The 20,769-nt window shown below is 39.7% G+C and overlaps 1 protein-coding gene across 1 annotated transcript; it reads left to right on the top strand.

The window, feature by feature from the left end:
* The first annotated feature begins 87 nt into the window (after positions 1–87).
* Positions 88–17,054, top strand: actn2b (actinin, alpha 2b). Its single transcript, XM_080868999.1, has 21 exons — positions 88–393; positions 4,172–4,286; positions 4,399–4,518; positions 4,643–4,729; positions 5,205–5,292; positions 5,585–5,663; positions 8,114–8,195; positions 8,482–8,567; positions 8,736–8,828; positions 9,110–9,340; positions 9,434–9,581; positions 9,811–9,961; positions 12,097–12,205; positions 12,938–13,078; positions 13,360–13,542; positions 13,777–13,911; positions 14,278–14,457; positions 14,580–14,726; positions 15,844–15,909; positions 16,035–16,193; positions 16,375–17,054. Exons 1-21 carry the CDS (start codon positions 268–270, stop codon positions 16,531–16,533), a joined length of 2,685 nt encoding a protein of 894 aa, XP_080725125.1. The 5' UTR covers positions 88–267; the 3' UTR covers positions 16,534–17,054.
* Positions 17,055–20,769: the final 3,715 nt, after the last annotated feature.

Below are 20,769 nucleotides of genomic sequence, written 5' to 3'. Positions count from 1 at the left end.
TTTTTTTTGGGGGGGGGGGGGGGGGGTGAAGGCATCACGTGACCGATCTAACGATACCGTCTGTTGTTCATCTGTGGCAACCAGGGCCAGACGTCTGTCAGGTCGGGAGGACAAGGGCAAGCGTGAGAGAGTGAGACAAACGAAGGAGCAGCTCTGTGAAAAGAGGAACTTTTTTTTTTCTGTGCTCGGCAGTTAGACCTAAATCTACAGTCTGAAGGAAAACATTTGAGTTTCGACGTAAAGAAAAAGAAAGAAAATATCGGCAAAATGATGACCCAGGTGGAGACCACGGTGCACTATGATAACGGCTACGAGGATGAGTATATGATCCAGGAGGAAGAGTGGGACAGGGACATGTTACTAGACCCTGCCTGGGAACAACAACAGAGGAAAGTACGTAAAAAATCGTCTGTTTCTGAAAAAAGTCTAAAACTATCGAGCGTTAGCTAATATTATTTTAGAGAGAAATTAAACAGCTTGGTCTTTTCTTACTCAGAATTGTGTAACTTTAGATGTTATGGTAATTTTTTAATATTTCTATGTAAAAATATATATTTTACATATGTACACAGTAGTACAGTTCATAACTTTGGGCTAACAGTAAAAAAAAAAGTCTTGAGAGACGTTAAGCACGCCGAGTCGGGGAGATAAACGTCCGGTTAACCTTGTCAAAATAAAATCAGTTCAGCGGGTTCATCGCGACAAGTCACGCTGCTGAAGTATTTTGATCTCTTTACTGGACATTTTGTTCTTGGATGTTGGGATAGGGTAGCTGTTATTCGTATCACTGATAGACATTACCCAAAATATAGTTCAGTGAGGTCGGGAGCAAGTTATAGAGGTACACAAGTTATACAACCACAACTACACAGCTTGAATTTTGCCTTAAGAAGTCAGTGGCCGTTGGGGTTACTTCACCCACCTCTGGTAAACGTAACGTTTAGTTTTATTTTTAAAGGTGGCATTGGTTAACCTCCGGTGTGGTCCTCGCTAAGTGCCGCAGACCTGACGCAGATAGGGTCCAGTGCGTGAGGCGTGAGGGACGGATGCGGTGGTGGGTACCAGCTAACAATAGCTGTACCTTCCAGCGGCTCTCCAGACTGCTGCCTCTCCACTGATACGCGAGGAATGCGAGCTGTCAACAGATGCTTCTAACACATGATGACGCTCTTGGGATTAGAATGGACGCTCCATCTAATTTTAACCTCGGGACCAAAAGGCATTAGTAGGGTTAATCCAGTGTCCTTGGTGCGGAATTCTTTTGTTTATAGAAACCACGTAGAAAAATTGTACCAGCACCAACTCGACTCGATATAGCCTCGGCCCCCAACACCGTCAGTTGGTTTTAGGGCTTTAAAAATTGGCTGGGACCTTATACTGCAGCTCTTTGCGCAACTGGAGTCCATCAGCTCCTCCATGCCCTTCGTAACCTCCTGTGGCCTGCGCAGGAATGATAAAACTGTATTTTTGGCAACACCAGGCAGCAACACCACAGTCCATATACACAGCTATTTTTTCCACTCTTTATCTAATTTTGAGTTGATAAGTGGTCATTGGAGGGTGGTTTGAGTTTTTTCTGTTCCTTTGTGCCCCAGTTTGACGCTCAATATTAGCACCCACACTGTGCTGCAGCTTCTATTTGTTGAAAATGGAACAAAATTGCTCTATTACTGATATCTATTGTCATTTTTTCCAAAATATTATCTCCTATACCATGGTGCAATTAGCTTATTTTAATTCTAGTTGTGGTTGCTATATATTATTGCTTATATGGAGCCCTTTTTAAATCTATTGCCTAATTCATATGAGTTCATCAAGGAGATTGATGACAGAGCAGAGTAGGCACAGCCAGGGTGCTCGGTTTCATTGAGCGAAAGTGATGAAATGTGACTGATACATAGTGAATATCCTTCATCTAAGTTAAACCAAGTGAAAATAGTCATCCATGATCCGCTGATGTGGCTAGGTCTTTCCAAAATGTTAAGCATCCAGTTCGCTTTTATTTTCCATCCTCCAGGTCTCAGCCTGCCAGCCTCTGACCTAGTGAGCCCCCAAAGGCATCCGTCACTTCAGTGACAGGGTCGGTCCTCACTGGATGTGATTCATAAATATTTTTAGCTTTAATCGTCACCGGGCAGTAGAGGGCGGGGATGCTTGGAAAGTAGGGTTCTGCGACTAGTGGCAGAGCCAGATTTGGAGGACCAGCAGACAAAGTTTTTTTTTACAAGGAAGGCAGCGGCTCATTGTCACACACACACACCTGAGGGACTCACTCAGTGTGGAATGGGGATGGCCTTTACTCTAATGCCTGTAATATTCTGATTTTGCTCCGGCACCTGCGGGGCGAGAAGCTGAGTGGCTGGCTGGGCATGCATATGCAGTCCTCCTGGGTACAAGGTTGTCCGTGGATCAGTGCTGGAAAATCCTAAAATATTTTCCCCATGTCACTCTAGAGTATTTATTTATTCACATATAAATCTAGAAAGTATGCAAGTAAAGTCACAAAAATGTAAAATTAGCTCATTTAAAATGTTCTTCTGTGCTTCTTTTTAGATAGACATCAGCTGTGATCTTTTCCTCTCATGGGCTAAAATCACAATTTTTCTTAAAAGGAAATGAAACTCAAAGGAAAAAGTGCAAAAGTCAACCCAGTTTATCTTTTCACTGAAAACTATTTATTTTTAATAAAATCAGTAAATGCTTTCATTCTCTACTCCTGTTAATGGAGATGAAAGGTAAAATTGAAACATGTTATCAGGAAGTGTAGCATACGCAAATATCACACTACAGCTCGTTGTTTATGTACAATTTTTATCATGTAGTTGATTAGTTCAATGATTCATACATCTAAACATAGAAACTAGGGATGGGCAAAAGTGTAAATATTTAGTACAATTTTGTCTACCAATAATTATTGGGGAAGAAAAAACAAGATGAAACTGTTATTGTGGCGCATCATTTTGCAATACTGCTCCCACATTGCCTTTCAAAACATGCTTGTCCTTCATTTCTGCCCCTCCATAAAAGCCTGAACTCATTCTCTGCCAGACTGTGGCAGATATATTTCAATTTGCATTTATTTCTTTATTTAGAGTGCTGAATTGTAATTAAAGTTCAAGGAAATTCAGTCACTTAAAAGACAATTGTCTTCACTTTTTTAAAGTTTAATTTTCCAAGGTCTACGAATAACCGAGTTTAAATGATCATGATATCAGTACTGACCAACATAAATAATGATTTTTTTTCTTTTGCCATAGTTGGGCAGCCCAAATTGAAACTTGATTTCTATCTAATGATAGTGAGCTGTTGAAATGTTTATATTTTCTGTGTGGCAGAGGGTAATATTTACAACATCCAGATCCATTACTCATCCTTGTGGCATATCTTTCAAATTATTCTAAATGAGAATTTTTAATGTGCCAATCATTCATTCACTCCTGGCTTGTCTCCACACTTCATCGGCAATGCCTGTGCTCTGGAAGAACGGCACACGTGTACTGTGATAGAGCTATCTCCATGCAGCTGTAACATATCAACGTGTCATATTCGAAGTGGCAAAATAGTGACAGAAAGTGACGTGAGGGGAAAACTTGTCCCTCGTCCACGTGACATTTTCACTCATGTTGACGTTCTTCTTCCCCGTCTTTTATCATGAGGCACGGCAGAGCAGTCTAAATTTATCACCTTATATCAGCTGGAATGTGCTCTGTGGTCGGCTCCCAGCTTTCATCCTTACAGTGCTCAGCGTCCATGAACTCTGCTGCTAGCTATTGATAGAGGCTTTATAAAAATAGGCGAAAGACAATGAGCCTGTCTTAACTTGATTTACAGTATTTGAGTACCAAACATGGAGTACATTTGTTCTGATAGGTGTTAGCTATGGAACCATTGTAGGAAATGTTGAAACTTAACACTAATGTTTAACTAATGGACAATCGACTTGGTTATAGTCCTAAGTGAAGATCCCAGTTTGTTTAGGTTTACTGTAAAGAGGAATAGCTTGTAGTTTAATCCACTAAAAAAGTGATATAAATTTTTAGAAGTGAGTATAACTGCCAGTTAAACAAAAATGCCCCCAAAAGTGAAGAAAACTTAGCTGACTGCTGTAAATTTCTTTTCGTTTTTGAGTCAAATCCAATTTTTATTGAGCTGGGAATCCTTTTTCTGTTAGACCTTCACAGCTTGGTGTAACTCCCACCTGAGGAAAGCTGGTATTCAAATTGAAAACATTGAGGAGGACTTCAGGAATGGACTCAAACTCATGCTGCTGCTGGAAGTTATCTCAGGTTGGAGCACTAAAGAGAGTTTTCATTTTCTTGCCTTTTTTTAGTGTTTCAGTCAGCTTTCTTTCTGTGTCTTATTAGCTGAGGTTATATGCACACCATATTGTGTTTGCAGGAGAGAGGCTACCCAAGCCAGATAGAGGGAAGATGCGGTTTCATAAGATCGCAAATGTTAACAAAGCTTTGGACTTCATCACAAGTAAAGGAGTCAAACTGGTTTCAATAGGAGCCGAAGGTACCTGTGCACGTCCTGTGTATGAATATAATGTAACCATTTAGGGATGCAAGAGTTGGAACCAGGAATTTTTACCTTGTGAAATAATCTGCTGGAGACTAAATATAACACTTTTTTGTTTCAGAGATTGTGGATGGGAATGTAAAGATGACTCTTGGAATGATTTGGACTATAATCCTCCGCTTTGCCATTCAGGACATATCTGTGGAAGGTGAGGTTAGCACACACAGTCCAGGAACATATAGGTGCTTCAAGCTACGTGACAACATACCAAGACCTTTCCTGTAAAATGGGCATTTTCGCATCTGACTGTGCAAATAAGCACAATTAATCCACACATATAGATAGACACAACAGACTGGATTACTTTATTAAATAAAAACCAGCATCCTTCCTGCTTGTTTTTGGCCAGTTTATAAATAAAAGTGCATTTTATGTTCGAGTAAATTAAACATCACTTAAAAAATGCTAAAAATTCCATCATAATTCTGTTGACTTTACTTTGGTGGGTAATAATATATATATTTGCACAAAAAACCCTGCAAACGAAATGAAAACATTGTTATGGAGTTCACTTGTCACAAAAACAAGTTGTATGATATATCAGTGCACAGAATGCTTGTGTAGTATGTGCCAAATGAGAAAGCTGACCACACGTTTAAATGGCAAATACATGTTCTCCTCAGAAACATCTGCCAAGGAAGGGCTTCTACTGTGGTGTCAAAGAAAGACTGCCCCCTACAGGAATGTTAATGTCCAAAACTTCCATGTCAGGTGAGTATGACACACTGTATTGTGACCACTGAATTTAGATCTTGTAAACCAGGTGTCTATAATCTATTATAACATAATGTAGTGGTTGTTAGGTCAATAGGTTCATCTAATAGCATGATATCAATACTAAGTTCTTCTGTAGATGACTTTAGTAATACAAAATATAAAAAGGAGGATAGAGGGTAGCATCAGGGAAATGTTACCACCGCTTTAATGGTGAATATCGGAGCTGGACTCGAGAAATTTCATCTTTATGACCTGACATGTTTATTCTCTGTATTGACTGGTGAAGCTGGAAGGATGGCCTGGCCTTCTGCGCCCTGATTCACAGACACAGACCCGACCTCCTCGACTACTCTAAGCTCAACAAGGTGTTGTGTGGTTTCGCTTGCTGTGTTTCAAGCTTGCACAATAACACTTTGATTTCCACAAACATAAGAAGCACAGTTTTGTCCGCTTTGTGGAAAAGAAGTCTTTATTTACTACTAGAAGATTACACAATTGATCTCTTTACTCTGCTAATAACTCGCTTGCAGTGGTCATCTGTTTGACAAACTAATTTGTGTTTTAACGATCCTGGGGTGTTGTGTTGTGTCTCTTTTGGATATTCTTAGAAATATGTGGCATTTCAAAGGACAAGATCTACATGTTAGTGATTTAATGTGATGTAAGGTGTTTGTAGGAAGTCCGCTGTGTTGTGTTATTAATGTGTTATTTGGCTAATGGTTATAATCCGGCTTTAATTTATGAATGTGTTTCTCTCTATTGTGAGTGCACTCATTTAGTATCGCCTCATGCTTCATTATGCTTAAGAAAATCAGTTTACCTAGCACACAATTTCATCATAATTAGCATGAAAACTGCAACTTTTATTTCAATTTTATTGCTGTGTTTTTGTGCAACCCGCTGCGCCCATTACCAGATTAGATTTAAAAGGCTCCCTTGTTAACAAGGGGTTACCACATGGTGGAAATATATGGCCTCTACACTCTGAAGAGTCTTGACTTTTCTCTGCATTTGAAACCTACTTAATGACTAGAGTATCAGTGTGAAGCATTTTAGGTCAAAAATGTATGTCTCAGTTAAATGTTCTGGTTTAGCAGATGTCCAGGATTCAGGTGAGGGCCTCGGTGAGCTGCTTATTTGCTGCGTGTTTGCAGAGGGCTAGAGAGCACAGCTCACAGCCCTCCCTTGTTCGCCAAGTAGCGATAATACACAAGTAAACTTTTCTCTCCTGGAAGAAGGTGCTGTGTTAGCCAGATGGAAAGGGCAAGGCTGCTATAGGACTATTTGAGGTGTCATGCTTTAACTGCCAGGTGTGAGTTCATAAAAAGATGTTTTTCTTCCCTTTTTAAGCCTTAAAAAAATCACAGCCAGCATAGCTGACCTCACATCAGAACATTTAGTTTGCTCGGGCCATATGTTCCCTGTTACTGTAAATATATAGCAGGGGAACCACCTTGGAAGGATATGAAGAGTGACTTTTCATTCATTTTGTGATCAGAGGCACTCACTTTTCTACACACAGCTGACTGGCCTGACTTGGAGTCAACCCTGAATAGTCACAGAAACATGAGCTTAGTCCCTGCAGAGCGCAGGCTTAGCTTTACCTCTGCCATTGTCCATGCTGTCACGTCGTATTCCCCATTTAGAGGCCACCGGTGCACATAAAAGTCAGGAAGACATCTATACGCATTACACTCATAACATCACAGTGATACTTATTAATCGCCGCAAGGACGGTGATACTTTTATTAGAAAATAATGAAAGTATATACAATGATTCAAATGGACAATGTAAACAAACCATGCTGGCTAGTAATATACTTCAGTACACTATTTCTTGCTACAGCCTTTTATTCACACTTTTTGTGTCTTTGAGATCCATGTTCACACACTCAGTCACACCTGAACTTCAGTTCTGCTCATGCTGCTTGGAGACAGTTGCATTGTGCATCAGGCAACCTTTGAATCTGGCTCCAGGTGAGCGAGTTTGTTAAGCCTGTTGAGACAGCTCTTGTCAGGGACACATACACAGACACACACACAGAAGGCTCGAGGTATTCTTATTTCCATTCCTCTATGCCATCAGTTTACCACCCAATCCATCTATCTATCTTTCTTGTACCGGATATGTGAGCAGCTGCCCCTGTCATGTTGTGCACCACCCCTACCCTCTACCTTTGAGGAACAGCGGTACAGTGATAGGGACAGCAGCATGATAGTATGATTCCTTTACCCCTTTGCACTCTTAGTGACAGCCCCATCAGCAGCAGAGGGGTTCACTGTCAGCTTTTGGCTCAAGGCACAACTCCTGTCCTGTCAAACACTTGTATTTTCCTGTCACAGTAACTAGTATGAAAAAGGAGGAATGCATTTCTTTAAAACAATTCCATTAAAAAATAAGAAGAGGTATAGAGAGTAATAAACATCTGCTGGTTATAGATTATTAAATGCTTCCCCTTTCATCATCTCTTATGCAACAGACTAAAACAGCAATTCCTTAATCAAACAAAGAAAAAAAATCAATCATATTCATAATAAAGGGCAGATGCAGATAAATAAATGGTATTTATTTGAGACATAACTGACCTTTCCTGTGAATGTGATCTAATCAACAAATAAAGAATTAAACTGGTATTAAAGTTCTTTGGAAACTAAGAGATGTAATTTCTAAGGTTTTGCAAGGATCTAGTTGAGGGCTAGTAAATGTGCATGTAGATTATATGACCATCACATGTTTTGTGCCTTGATTGCATGGATTTCAGTGGTGTTGTAAGTGTGGCACTGGTGTACAGTGATGTTCTGTGTTCTTATTTAGGATGATCCTCTGGGGAACTTGAACCTGGCTTTTGACATAGCAGAAAAACACCTGGACATTCCAAAAATGCTGGATGCAGAGGGTAATATTTTATGTAGTGGAAAAATATGAGTTTTGTGTCCTGTTTATGGTAATGGGTGCTAACAATGTATATCTATTGTTTTGGATGAATCTCCTTCACAGGGGTCCAAATATCAACCACATAGATTTCTGTCACATATAATTATCTTCATATCTAACTGCATTTTTGTTATGTCTGAACGGAAGTGAAAACCAAAAAAAATATCTCCTTCTATTATCCAATGTAGCTGTAGTTTCCTTTAAATTCTTTCTGCCACCTTGACTTTTCATCCCTCTTCATGCCACAGATATCATCAACACCCCCAAGCCCGATGAGAGAGCCATCATGACCTATGTGTCCTGCTTTTACCATGCTTTTGCTGGAGCTGAGCAGGTAGTTTTGTCTGTCTTTTTTTCAATAGCACCATGTTATTCTGAGAATATCAAAAAAATAAAAAATATATATATGATCAGTTTGATTTAGACACAGCACACTGATTAAAAATCCTTGCCATCTTAGTTCTCTGATCTAATTACATTATTATTGTCCCCGTGCTCTCAGGCGGAGACTGCTGCCAACAGGATCTGTAAGGTGCTTGGAGTAAACCAAGAGAATGAGAAACTGATGGAAGAATATGAGAGACTGGCCAGTGAGGTAAAGTTTAAATATAATGATGGCACTTTGTGTCATGAAAGATTTTTCAAAGTGATGTGCTTTTTGGATAACAGTGATTAAGGTACAGTATTAGTACATTTTTGTTTGTCCTCTGTTTATTATGGGCTGTTCAAATTAAAAGTTCAAAAACAAAATTTTCTCTCTCTACTCAAATATCTCACTGATGTTACAAACTGAGATCCATCTGCTGGAAAAATCAATTATTTATCACCACTCTCTTGCCACTCCACTTATTCCCATGTTGTCCTTGTGTTTTCCAGCTGCTGGAGTGGATCCGCCGCACCACTCCCTGGCTGGAGAATCGGACCCCAGAGAAGACCATGGCAGAGATGCAACGGAAGCTGGAGGACTTCAGGGACTACAGACGCCAGCACAAGCCCCCGAAAGTGCAGGAGAAGTGCCAGCTGGAAATTAACTTCAACACCCTTCAGACCAAGTTGCGCATCAGCAACCGGCCTGCCTTTATGCCCTCTGAGGGGAAGATGGTATCTGTAAGTCACAACTTCATATTCATTCATTCATGATTGAGTCTTGCGATCAGTTCTGTTGTGGTTCAGACACTAAAGATTGCATTGTGTTGACAGGATATAGCCAGTGCATGGCAGGGTCTGGAGCAGGCAGAGAAAGGGTACGAGGAATGGCTTCTTACAGAGATCCGTAGGCTTGAGAGGGTGGACCACCTTGCAGAAAAGTTTCGCCAAAAAGCAACTAATCATGAGAACTGGGCCAGCGGTCAGTTGTAGTTTGTGTATTTACCTTTTTGATTGCTGTTGATGTGTCTATAGGTCCACGTGTTTATCTTGGCCAAGCACTTTATATAGAGTGCATTTTACTGTTTAGATTTCCTCATAATGAAATGTTATTGAAGGTTAATTTCTGCATCTGTAATGACCAGATAAGGACTGTTTTTAGTAGAACCTTATTATTATCTCAATATTCCTTTTTCATATGTGACATTCAGGTAAAGAGCTGTTCCTTTCCCAGAAGGACTACGAAACAGCCACACTGACAGAAATCAGAGCACTGCTTCGAAAACACGAGGCCTTTGAGAGTGACTTGGCAGCCCACCAGGACAGAGTGGAGCAGATTGCTGCCATTGCACAGGAACTAAAGTATGCACTCCCAACAGCAGATGTATGCAGTCACGTATCACCGAAATCCAGGACAGGAGAAATAATAGTAAAGTCAATGAAATTAATCTTGTTTTTTCTTTCATGCACACTTCATGCACAAATGCACATGCATTGTTTTTTGGCTTTAGACCCAGTACAACCCACCGGTGATTACTGGGTTAAATTATGGGTGACAAGCAATAGAGGTCACTGCTGTCCTCTCACACAGAAAATAAGCTATGGTTCATGCATCTCAAATGCATGTGAATTAACTGTTAACCACTTAAGAACCACTAGATGCCAAGGCAGAGGTTAGGTAGCTATTAGAGGTATTCTTAGTTAAGATTTTAAGTACTCAGAAATGAGAAAGGTGTGGCTCATGGGACTTCTGAGATTTTTTTCAATCAGTGCACAATGATAGATGTGAATACAGAGCGTTTGTTGTTTTATATTTGAAAACACTGAGGAAAAAAGAGAAGGAATCAGTTATTGAGGGATAGCTCAGTAGGTAGAGTGTTTGCACCATGATCCCCCCCAATCAGGGATTCAAATCCACCGAACGGCTACACTGAGATACCCTTTGGTAGGTGCCCGGTGCTTCACTGAGTGAATGGGTTAAATGCAGAGGACTAAGCAATTTCCTATGGGATTAATAAAGTATACATTATTATTATTGACCAAAATGCTGGTTTTCTGTTAAAAGTAAGACTAAAACTTCACTGAGATCATAATGCGCTGGGATGCAATCATATTTTCAAAGTTATTATGTGGACACATACCTTAAATATTATTTCCTCCTAGGCTGGAAAGAGACTGATCCTGTTAAGGATGTGGTCTCTAACACAGAGGTGCATGCTGTCCTTCTCTTTGGCTCACTCTCTCCTCCACCTACTGACACAAATGATACGGCTGTCTCATTTTTGCATAATCCAGCGAGTTCAGAAGTAAATTCTATACCTGAAGCTAATTCTGTGTAATGATTTACTGGAACCTACTCAGTCTCTGGAGCAACTCAACCTAGCCCAGTTATATGCTTTCCTTCACCTCTATTTCATGCAGGTGATGAAGGAAATTTTGAGCACAGTAAGGGTGGGAAACCTGTGAGCTTGATTTTGCACTACATCTCTCTTTTGAACCTTTTACCAACCTGGTGAGTTGAGTTGCTATGCAGCTATCTATGACCATCTAGGTGAAGACAGAGAAACAAAGACCAAGGCTTTCTGCCAGTGCCTCCATATGTATATCCACATGCCAACCATTATGCCTCAGCTGGGGAAGCTTCACAATACCATGAGACACCATTTGGCGCAAAGCCGCACTACCTCTTTGTGATTCGTCAGCTTCTTCATTACACAGTGCCACATTTACATGCTGAACATGAGGCTAGCAGAGTTCATCAGAATAATGTCTGCCGTGAGAGATACCATCTCCCAGCCATCTTCAGCCACCCCCACTGGGACACAGGTTACCAGTGGACCTCCACTGCACACAAGACTCTACCAAAGACAAAAAGCATTTTTAATTTTTGTTTTTTTCAAATAGCTTGAAGCGGTCTGGGGTTAAGGCAACTCTTATTCCTGTAGTTTACCGTATGGTGTATTTTGACCTTTTCCATTGAATGACATCTCAATAAAATGCTACATGAACCCTGTTCACTGTTTTCCTTTGAGGTCACTTATACTTTCACCTAAAAGTGCAGCTTCAGATGCTCATCCAGGGAAAGCAGTGACAGAGTCTCAACACTGTGATGATTTTGGTGGTGCATTTTCTGTAAATGAGTGCCTAAACCTGAATACTAATTCAAGCAGTTTTAAACGCTCTGAAGTTCAAAGCCAAGAGCCCTTTTTTCTTCCAAGACTGAGCTGAATATGTTCTGTTTTTTCATGTGTTAAACTTTAATTTAAAGTCATCTTGCAGTCCTCATTATTATTTATTATAGCTATTTGCTCTCAAATTTTCTTTTCTTTGTTGTTTTACCTCAACTTAATACAGTTTTCTCATGCAGTAGGATTTACATATCTCTATATCATACTATATATTCTGTATACCACAACTCTAACCAGTGCTGGTGGGTGGATGGGGCTCTGTTTTCCAGAAGTAAAAATGGCACAACAGGTTTATTTTTCTTTTCCTAGTGAGTTGGACTACCATGATGTTGCTGCTGTTAACCAGCGCTGCCAAAGCATCTGTGACTTATGGGACAAGCTGGGAACGCTGACTCAGAAGAGGAGAGAGGCACTGGAGGTAAGAACAAAATTTCACTTGTGAGTGTATGACTGAAGGGGATTTATGGCAAAGGCTTTAGGTATTAATCCATTATAGCTGTAGAGATCTTAAAAGTTCTCAAGTTCTTTGTATATATTAAGTCCCCACAAGAGTGTGCTAATGTTCTACGCATTGAACTACCATCAAACGCCAGCTCAATTAAAATTTTAGTCAAAGCATTTTAGATGTCTGTCACTGATGTGAGTGTTGAAGAGACAAGTGATTGAAGGGGACAGATAACTGGATCCCCTCTAAAATCCCTGCCCTGCATAGAAAGGTAAAATAGAAGGGTAGAGGGGATAAAAGAGATATGGATGTAGATGTCATATCCAGAAAGCAACTGGCTAAAAGCCCACTAGCCACTTCCTCTGAGCCATACTGGCCATTCCAGACCCACAAATGTGTGAGGGCCTGGGAAAAGGGCCAAGGATTAAGTCTGAATGACAGGAACAGGGGGCTGTTTATCTCCATCTTCTACTTCCAACTATCTCCCATTGAGGGGAGGGACTCTGTCAGGAACAACCAAGCCAGACTTGGGAGCTGGGGTTAACAAGTCAAAGAAAGTTATGCACACTGCCATCATTCTCAAAACAGGTGAGAGGGTGTTTAAGTCATGCTAAAGCGTAACGCTGAGCTGTGATTAGATATTGTGACAATTTTAGGATTTCAACATTTATAAAACATGTCTGTTATGTTTTGTAATCCTCTCAGCGCACAGAGAAACTGCTGGAAACCATTGATCAGTTGTTCCTAGAATTTGCTAAGAGGTCTGCTCCTTTCAACAATTGGATGGAAGGAGCGATGGAGGATCTGCAGGACATGTTTATAGTGCATACTATTGAAGAGGTTCAGGTAAGTTTACTATATTCTGAGGAGAGCAGCCTTTGGCATTAAGTGCTTATAATGTGATCACAGTGTAATTTTACAGTTTTTCATATAAGCCCATTTAATGGATTCCTCGTGATTGGGTTTCATAATATATAATGTTGTGTTGAAAAAACAAAAATGCTATATAGTGCGCAATGTTTCTATTTGTCACACCCTAAAAAAAACAGCACATAATGTTATCTCTTGGGACAAAATTGACATTTCCATAAAATTTCAACACTTTCCTCTCCTGCTTCCCCTTCCAGAGTCTAATCGCAGCTCATGAGCAGTTCAAAGCTACTCTTCCCGAGGCAGATTCAGAGAGACAGGCCATCTTGGGAATCCACAATGAGGTGCAGAAAATTTCACAGAGCTATGGGATCAAGGCCAGCTTTATCAACTCTTACAGCACTATCACAACTGAAGAGCTTCTCAACAAGTGGGAAAAGGTAGCTACAGTTTTCAAACTGATTTATAGACTCAGAGAGTATATTAAAGGGTAGTCATAGAGATAGTGGACATAAGAGAACACTATCATTGTTTACTAATACTGATATTTTATGACAGAGGAGTCAGCAATCGCTTAGTAAGTTTGCAATCCAAATCACTATCTCTTAATAAAAATGTAATTTATACAACCAGCAATAATGTATCTGTTCTGTGTATCTGTGCATGTTTTCTAGGTGAAAAAGCTGGTTCCTCAGAGAGATAGTGCCCTCCAGGAGGAGATGGCACGCCAGCATGCCAACGAAAGGCTGAGACGGCAGTTTGCTGCCCAGGCTAATTTGATTGGGCCCTGGATACAGACCAGGATGGAGGTTCAGTATACAGGCTTAATAAGCAAATTCTACATTAATCAAATAAAGTCTGAAATGGAAGAGGATTATTTTCTAATTCATTGTACTTAGACAAGTAGAATAGCAGTTTCATTCCTGATGATGATGATATCTGAATAATACAAAGTAAATTTACTCAGGATATATTTATACACACATGTATATACTCACCTCATAGTTCTTATACAGAGTAAAATTACTGTCAGTCACATGTAATTGGCTCTTTGCAGATTCAGTAAGCAAACCCTCTTCATGACCAGTTTTGATCATAAGATGGGGCTCTTAGAGCCCCATCTTATGATCAAACGAGCTTACGAGCTAACCTCGTGGCATGTACCGTCCTAACAGGAAATAGGGCGCTGCTCCCTGGAGATAGGAGGCACCTTGGAGGACCAGATGACCCAGCTGAAGCAAATCGAGCATGTCATAGTTGCTTATAAACCCAATATTGACAAGTTAGAGGGAGACCACCAGCTAATCCAGGAGTCACTTGTGTTTGATAACAAACACACCAACTACACCATGGAGGTACTGGAAATTGAGTTTTATAGCTACATATACATAGAAAAATACATTGATTCTTAAAGTAGGTTTGTCAACATAAACTTGGATTTCCAGAGTCTTTTAACATTTCTGGTCTGTCAACACAGCACATCCGTGTTGGGTGGGAGCTGCTCCTCACAACCATCGCCCGAACTATCAATGAGATTGAGACCCAGATCCTGACCCGGGATGCTAAGGGCATCAGTCAGCAGCAGATGAATGAGTTCAGATCGTCTTTCAACCACTTTGACAGGGTACAGCGTTTTGCCATTTCACTTCACTAGAGCCATTTTCTGCCTATTCCAGTGGCCGATGTAAAGCAATCTCAGTAGCTCAGAAGAAGAGCAGGGGGTAGCCCAGTTTTGAGAGATGTGTCTTGAGCTTATGAGCATCAAAACCCAGGTGTTAACTCTTATGTGGTATTTGTGACATCCATAAACTGTATAAAACACGGATGTAGCGACAGCAGCTTTACATGTTGGTCAGTGCAGTCTCTCTGTAAAGCTGGGTGTTTTTGGCACTGCCGTCTCAGTATTTTGTAACGTTATGTGGTGAGCGAGGATTGGATCTCTCTATGAAGCTGAGCAACACTGCATGCTCATTAGCTAATGACTTGTGATTGATGAACCAATGAGCATACCGTTTTATCTTCCTTCCTCACTCTAATGGGGACCATAATTTACAAATTATGTTTTAGTTATTTACTTGAAGCTAGCAGTTGTGCCCATAAAGTCTGGCTGTAAACCTGCATGAAAAAGAAAGCAGGTTTAAACTTCATTGGCTTTACTTTTCAGATCTAGAAGCTACATCCATGTTTTAAATACTGTCTCTGATACTTGCTAAATCCCATCCAGTTCAAAGTGCAATCTTCTGCACTCACCCCTATATTTAATATGAAGGTTGGTCAGGACTAAAGGTGAAGATTAAACATTTTTACTGGTATCTTGCTGTGAAAGTATTAAAATATCTAAGTATTTCTCTCTCTATATATATTTCGTTAAGATTATTTTTATATAGTAAAACTTCAATGATAGATGACTTACTCAAGCATGTCTCAAACGTATTCAAGTCACATCTGTACAGCCACATACTGGTTCCCCTCACCATGATGGAGTAACAGCTTGGATAATACACCCAACAAATTCCAATCTCATTACAAAACTGACAATGCTGCAGCTTTTTGTGATTGATAAGAATGCTTTGGATCTGTGTTTCCAACTTCCATGCGCCCAGTTTCAGTGTGAATGCACGTGCATGTGCCATATTAGCCTTTAAGCTTTTTTATCATGAAATCTTCAACTTTTATCAAAACTTTTATCTTTTCTGTATTTCTCTGACAACACTTTCTGAAATTTGGTGTCTGGTTTGTAGAAGAAGAATGGAGCAATGGAAACAGATGACTTCAGAGCCTGCCTCATCTCCATGGGATATGACTTGGTAAGGCGCTTCACTGTTATTTGGATGCAGCTGTGTTATTAGTAAATTCTGCAATTGTTTGATTTTCACACATACAGTCACACATACATGCAGTCATTATGGGTCTTCATTCACGCCTATTTCAGGGAGAGGTGGAGTTTGCTCGCATAATGATGCTGGTAGACTCCAATGCTACGGGAATCGTTTCCTTCCAGTCTTTCATCGACTTTATGACCAGAGAGACTGCTGATACAGACACTGCCGAGCAGGTTGTGGCATCCTTCCGGATCCTCGCTGCTGATAAGGTGTGTATGGGGCTTACTGGCATATGGGCAGATATTTTTAGCATAAGCTATTCCTGTCATTATTTCCAGGGATTTGCCACATCATACTGATTTACGATGTACTTTTTTGTAGATGAGAAACAAATTAAAACAGAAAATGGGAGTAAGAATCTGAAATGCAATTACCTTTCCACGTCCACAGCCTTATATACTTGTAGAGGAGCTCAGGAGAGAACTTCCCCCTGAACAAGCAGAGTATTGCATCATGAGGATGCCACCCTACGCTGGTCATGGAGCACCACCTGGGGCACTGGACTACACTGCCTTCTCCACTGCCCTCTATGGAGAGAGCGATCTTTAACCTGACCAGAAAACCTTTCATCCACCATCCATTAACCTCTCCTCTGCTTTCCCACCCTCCCTCCCTCCCCTCCATCTCATGGTGAAGTTAAGGAATCTATAATGCAAGTTGGATCAAATATACCAAATGGAATGAAAGTCTTTATTGATTAGTTTTCTGACACATTACTCATGCTGAGCATTGTTCTGTTTCTTTAGTACTCATCTTGTGCTGTCTGGCAGAAGATGCTTCCCAAAACATAGAAATAATGATGAAAAAATTGAAATTAGAAGCAATTCAATTTGATTTTTTTTTTGCTTGTGTGGTATGATGATTTGGTTCAGGATCGTGGAATTTAGGTAAAACTGGAAGATACAGGAAATAAAGGAGATTAGTTAGTCATACACCAAAAGGATCGTGGTGTTTCAGTAATTTTTCTGTAAAGAAAATAGTCATTTTTGGCAAGCAATGTTGTGTATTGTTTTATTTTTCCCCACAGTACACTTGTTTTGGGAATAAAATCTTCTGATAAGGCATTTTGACATGCTTCAAGTGAATTACAGTTTGCAAAAGCAGTTTCAGACCTACTGCCATCCATCAATAAACAGTGTGTTCCCCAAAAGGCCAAAAATATGCAGTACCAACAGAAGACAAATCGAAAACCACACGAAGGCAAAAGTAAATGTTTGCTCAGTGCTTTGAAAGCTGAAAACACTGTAGACTAAATGTGCAGTATTCACTAATGGTAAGATCAAACATTTGTTGGGTAGTGACAAACTCTAATGCTTACATGTGTCTGGAAAAATGGACAGTAAATTTCAAGAACTGCACATATAATAAATATCAACTATAATACAACAGGTGGTGCCATCATGGAAAAAATGGCCTAACAATACTAGACTTTGTGGCTGTGGTGTTTATCGAAATCCTTTATTTGTCCAGAAGCTTCCCATTAATTTCAATTAGTAGTAGTTTTCCATGGTAAGCTGAAAAAACCCCAAAGGATCTCAATGTCATATTTATCTTTAAATTGCATTTGAGGAAATTACTGTAAAATGTGGGACAAGAATATTATACTCATGTTCCATACTGTTTGAACATGAAATTTTAAAATTGAGTGGTATTTAAAAATATGGTGATGACAGTGATTTGAGACTAATATAATAAAAAAATAGGCTGGTAAAGTTGTCTTTATTTGATGCTCTAAATAATTAAAAAAGCATCATCATTGAATACTCTACACAGACTGAGCTAAAACATGCCAGAACATACATCCAGTCCAGTCAATATGATTTCAGGTGCAAGCTTTTCCTTTCAAAAGAGAAATATTTCTGGTGTAACTTGTGAGCTCTGACTCTGACACCTCTGATCTCTATAGGTGATGTTCTTATTTTTGGCAGAGACATGGATTTGTTGTATTGATCTAAAACTTCAGGTAGTAAAAACACCTTAAAGAGAAAACAGCTGGCTCCAGTATGACTCTGTTCAGTAAGTTACACTTTGTGCTCCAAGATAATGGATTCATTAAATAAACTTTATAATGCAGCCATTTATTTCAAATGGTGAATGTGTTTCTTTTTATGTTTGTCACCAGATGGGGGGAAAGACCATAATCCACATGTAAACAAGTCCCTGCACAAGAATCTCAAACTGTAAATTTTAGTGGATGCGGATTAATTAGATATAGATATTCCTAAATTTGTATGGGTTGTGCTGCAAGCGAAGAAGTAGTACGTCAATTTGAAGTCAATATGAAGTCAATATGCAAATACATCCAATGGAGGGACTTGGTCTTTCATGACATTTACTCTTCCTCCTCAATTCCATTTTTCTTCTGCTACATGGTTAGCAGTTCATCCCTACCACTCGAGTATATATGCCATCTGAAAGGTTAATGGTATGGTTAATTGGCCTGCTATGATTTTCAGTCAGCAGTCAATGATGGGCAGCTGTGTGTTGTTACCTCCTCATTCTGGAATTGGCCAAGGAGGGTTTGCCATTTCATATTTAACCAGCACTCAGATGAGGCTATTTATGCAGCTGACAAGCAAAATGGGTTCTTGGGTTCTTGTAAGGTAGCGTGTGGGTAAATAATTATATGTACTTATTCACAAATGTTCATGTTTTAGTGCTTATGACCCTTTTCCCCCCTACAGTCAGTTACCATTCATTGCACTCTTGAGCTGGAACGTGCATGGCTTTCCTGCTAAAGGTAGGAATACACCTTAATGAGATTATAAATCTTATAGATGCTTATTTTAAAAAAAAAAAAAAAAAAAAAATATATATATATATATATATATATCACATGGTTCCTTGGTTTAAACTTACTGTAGATATTTTTCTCTAGATTGGGGCCTGCCTAATCCCAATGATGGTGGGTTCTATAACATAGAGGCACAGCCTCTCCTCCATTATGATTCCCTCCCAGGTGCCCCACCTGTTCCTGCTGATCCAAATGACCCTGCTGTGTCATTCATGCATGACCCAGTAAGGTTGGGAACCTCTAGAGTTCAAACCTTGCCACCCAACTTCAGGGCAACTCCAGGTGGGCTTGGTGAACCTTCTGGTTTTGGTCCTGTGGAAGACTCTACACCTACCTTGTTGTCTGGAACATCTCACCTGAGGCCTGATTTTGGCTTTTCTCCAGCTCAGCTTGAAACGGGTCAACTTGGTCATGATGAAGGGAATCTTGATTATAGTAACTCAGAAAGGGGAACCCATGGGCTGGGCTCTACAACTTCCTTCCAGTCTGGTGCGTTGAGTAAGTATGTAGCCACCTATGAGCATGGAAATTCAGAGAGGGAAACGGAAGATTATTTTCCACCAGTGTTACATGCCTATCCTTTTGCTTTACCTGGAACTGTTTCGCAATACTACCTCAGACCTGCACTACCTGTTGACTGGTTAGCACCTTTATGGTACGGTGTCCACTAAGATACATCTGCATTGCTCAAACCCAGGTTCCCAGTGGTCACAAGACTGTAAAAGTACTTTTGGTTCTTCAAATAATTGAAGCGTTCTAGGATCTCTGTAATTCAATTCCCAGTTTCTGTAAATTTTGGCATAGTCATGTTTGCCTGGCATGAAACAGAAGAAATAAAATACTGCATGAACACTTGACTGTGACGGTTTGAGATCAAAACACTGTATAGATATACTATTTATGCGTCTTTCTAAGAATATGTACTAATATGTATTACTTACCTTTTTTTTTCCTTTCTGGGATTCTTGCTATTTTTGAGGTTCTGAATAATGAGTCATAAAACCCAAAATGCATATCTTAGTTTGCACTGACCAGTCAATACACAAACTCATGATGGAAAGCTCCCCTAGTAAATGAAGTAGCTAGCTCAGCTATTAGATATGCTCTTCAGTGCATGTCATCTACATAGCTACAGGTATTAAACTCAAACAGCTGGAAGCAACACAACTTCAGTTCCTCTATTTATCAGATCAGGATTAGGCTATTCGATGAAGCCTAACTTGTATCTGCAGTACTTGAGCAGATAAATTGCCTTTAGGGGGCCACAAAGCTTCAACTTGTTTAGACAGATTTGGGTAGCAGGAGGAGTAGAGTAGTGTCACGTGCCAGAAACATGAAAGTTGGCAAGCGTTGTCTCAGTCTTTGTTGAAACTAGTACAGCTTACGGTTCTCATCTCTCAGCTGCCCTTTTATAGATTACCTATAGCACTAGCCTAGCTGATAAACTAGCTGCATGGACTCAGAGGATAGTATGAAGTGACAGATTTTATTGGCCTGAAAAAGAATAAGTAGCCACTGTTGTCTTGAGCCTTTTTCTGAAGAGGCAAAACTTTCCTTTTTAATTGAAAAAAACATTTTCTGATCTGATATTTTAATACTAACAGAAGCAGCTTTCAAGTAACATCTCTGAAAACATAAAAAAAATAATGGTGGATATGATTAAAGTTTTTGAAAGGTACAAGTTAATTGTGAATGACTTTAACTACTTCCAAGGTGAACTTATATAGTTATGTTACAGTTACAGTAAATGTCAGAAAAGTAAAAGTAGCTCCACTTTTCAGTTTTGAAAAATGGCTTTTTTGGAGTTGAAGTTTGGTTCTTGTTTAATTCACTGAAGAAATAGGGGTAACTTAAATTATTGGTTAGTTGCTTTCAATTTCAGAACTCATTTTAGAAATTAAGGTTAGATATTTGTTTAGGACACTCTTTATCACAACTACTTTTATGATCCGTGATCAGCATAAGAACAGAGAAACTGGGTATAAAAGCAG

This window comes from Rhamphochromis sp. 'chilingali' (assembly GCF_963969265.1).
Source record: "Rhamphochromis sp. 'chilingali' genome assembly, chromosome: 20".
Lineage (NCBI taxonomy): Eukaryota > Metazoa > Chordata > Actinopteri > Cichliformes > Cichlidae > Rhamphochromis > Rhamphochromis sp. 'chilingali'.
Note: the sequence above shows the minus strand (reverse complement) of the source record. Positions and strands in the feature narration are given on the sequence as shown.

Bases quoted from the DNA above. Each gene is read 5' to 3' on its own strand.
- actn2b (XM_080868999.1), top strand. From the start codon at position 268: ATGATGACCCAGGTGGAGACCACGGTGCACTATGATAACGGCTACGAG. The intron at 4,519-4,642 runs GTACCTGTGCAC...TTTTTGTTTCAG, and splicing joins GGTTTCAATAGGAGCCGAAG to AGATTGTGGATGGGAATGTA. The intron at 14,458-14,579 runs GTACTGGAAATT...CTGTCAACACAG, and splicing joins ACACCAACTACACCATGGAG to CACATCCGTGTTGGGTGGGA.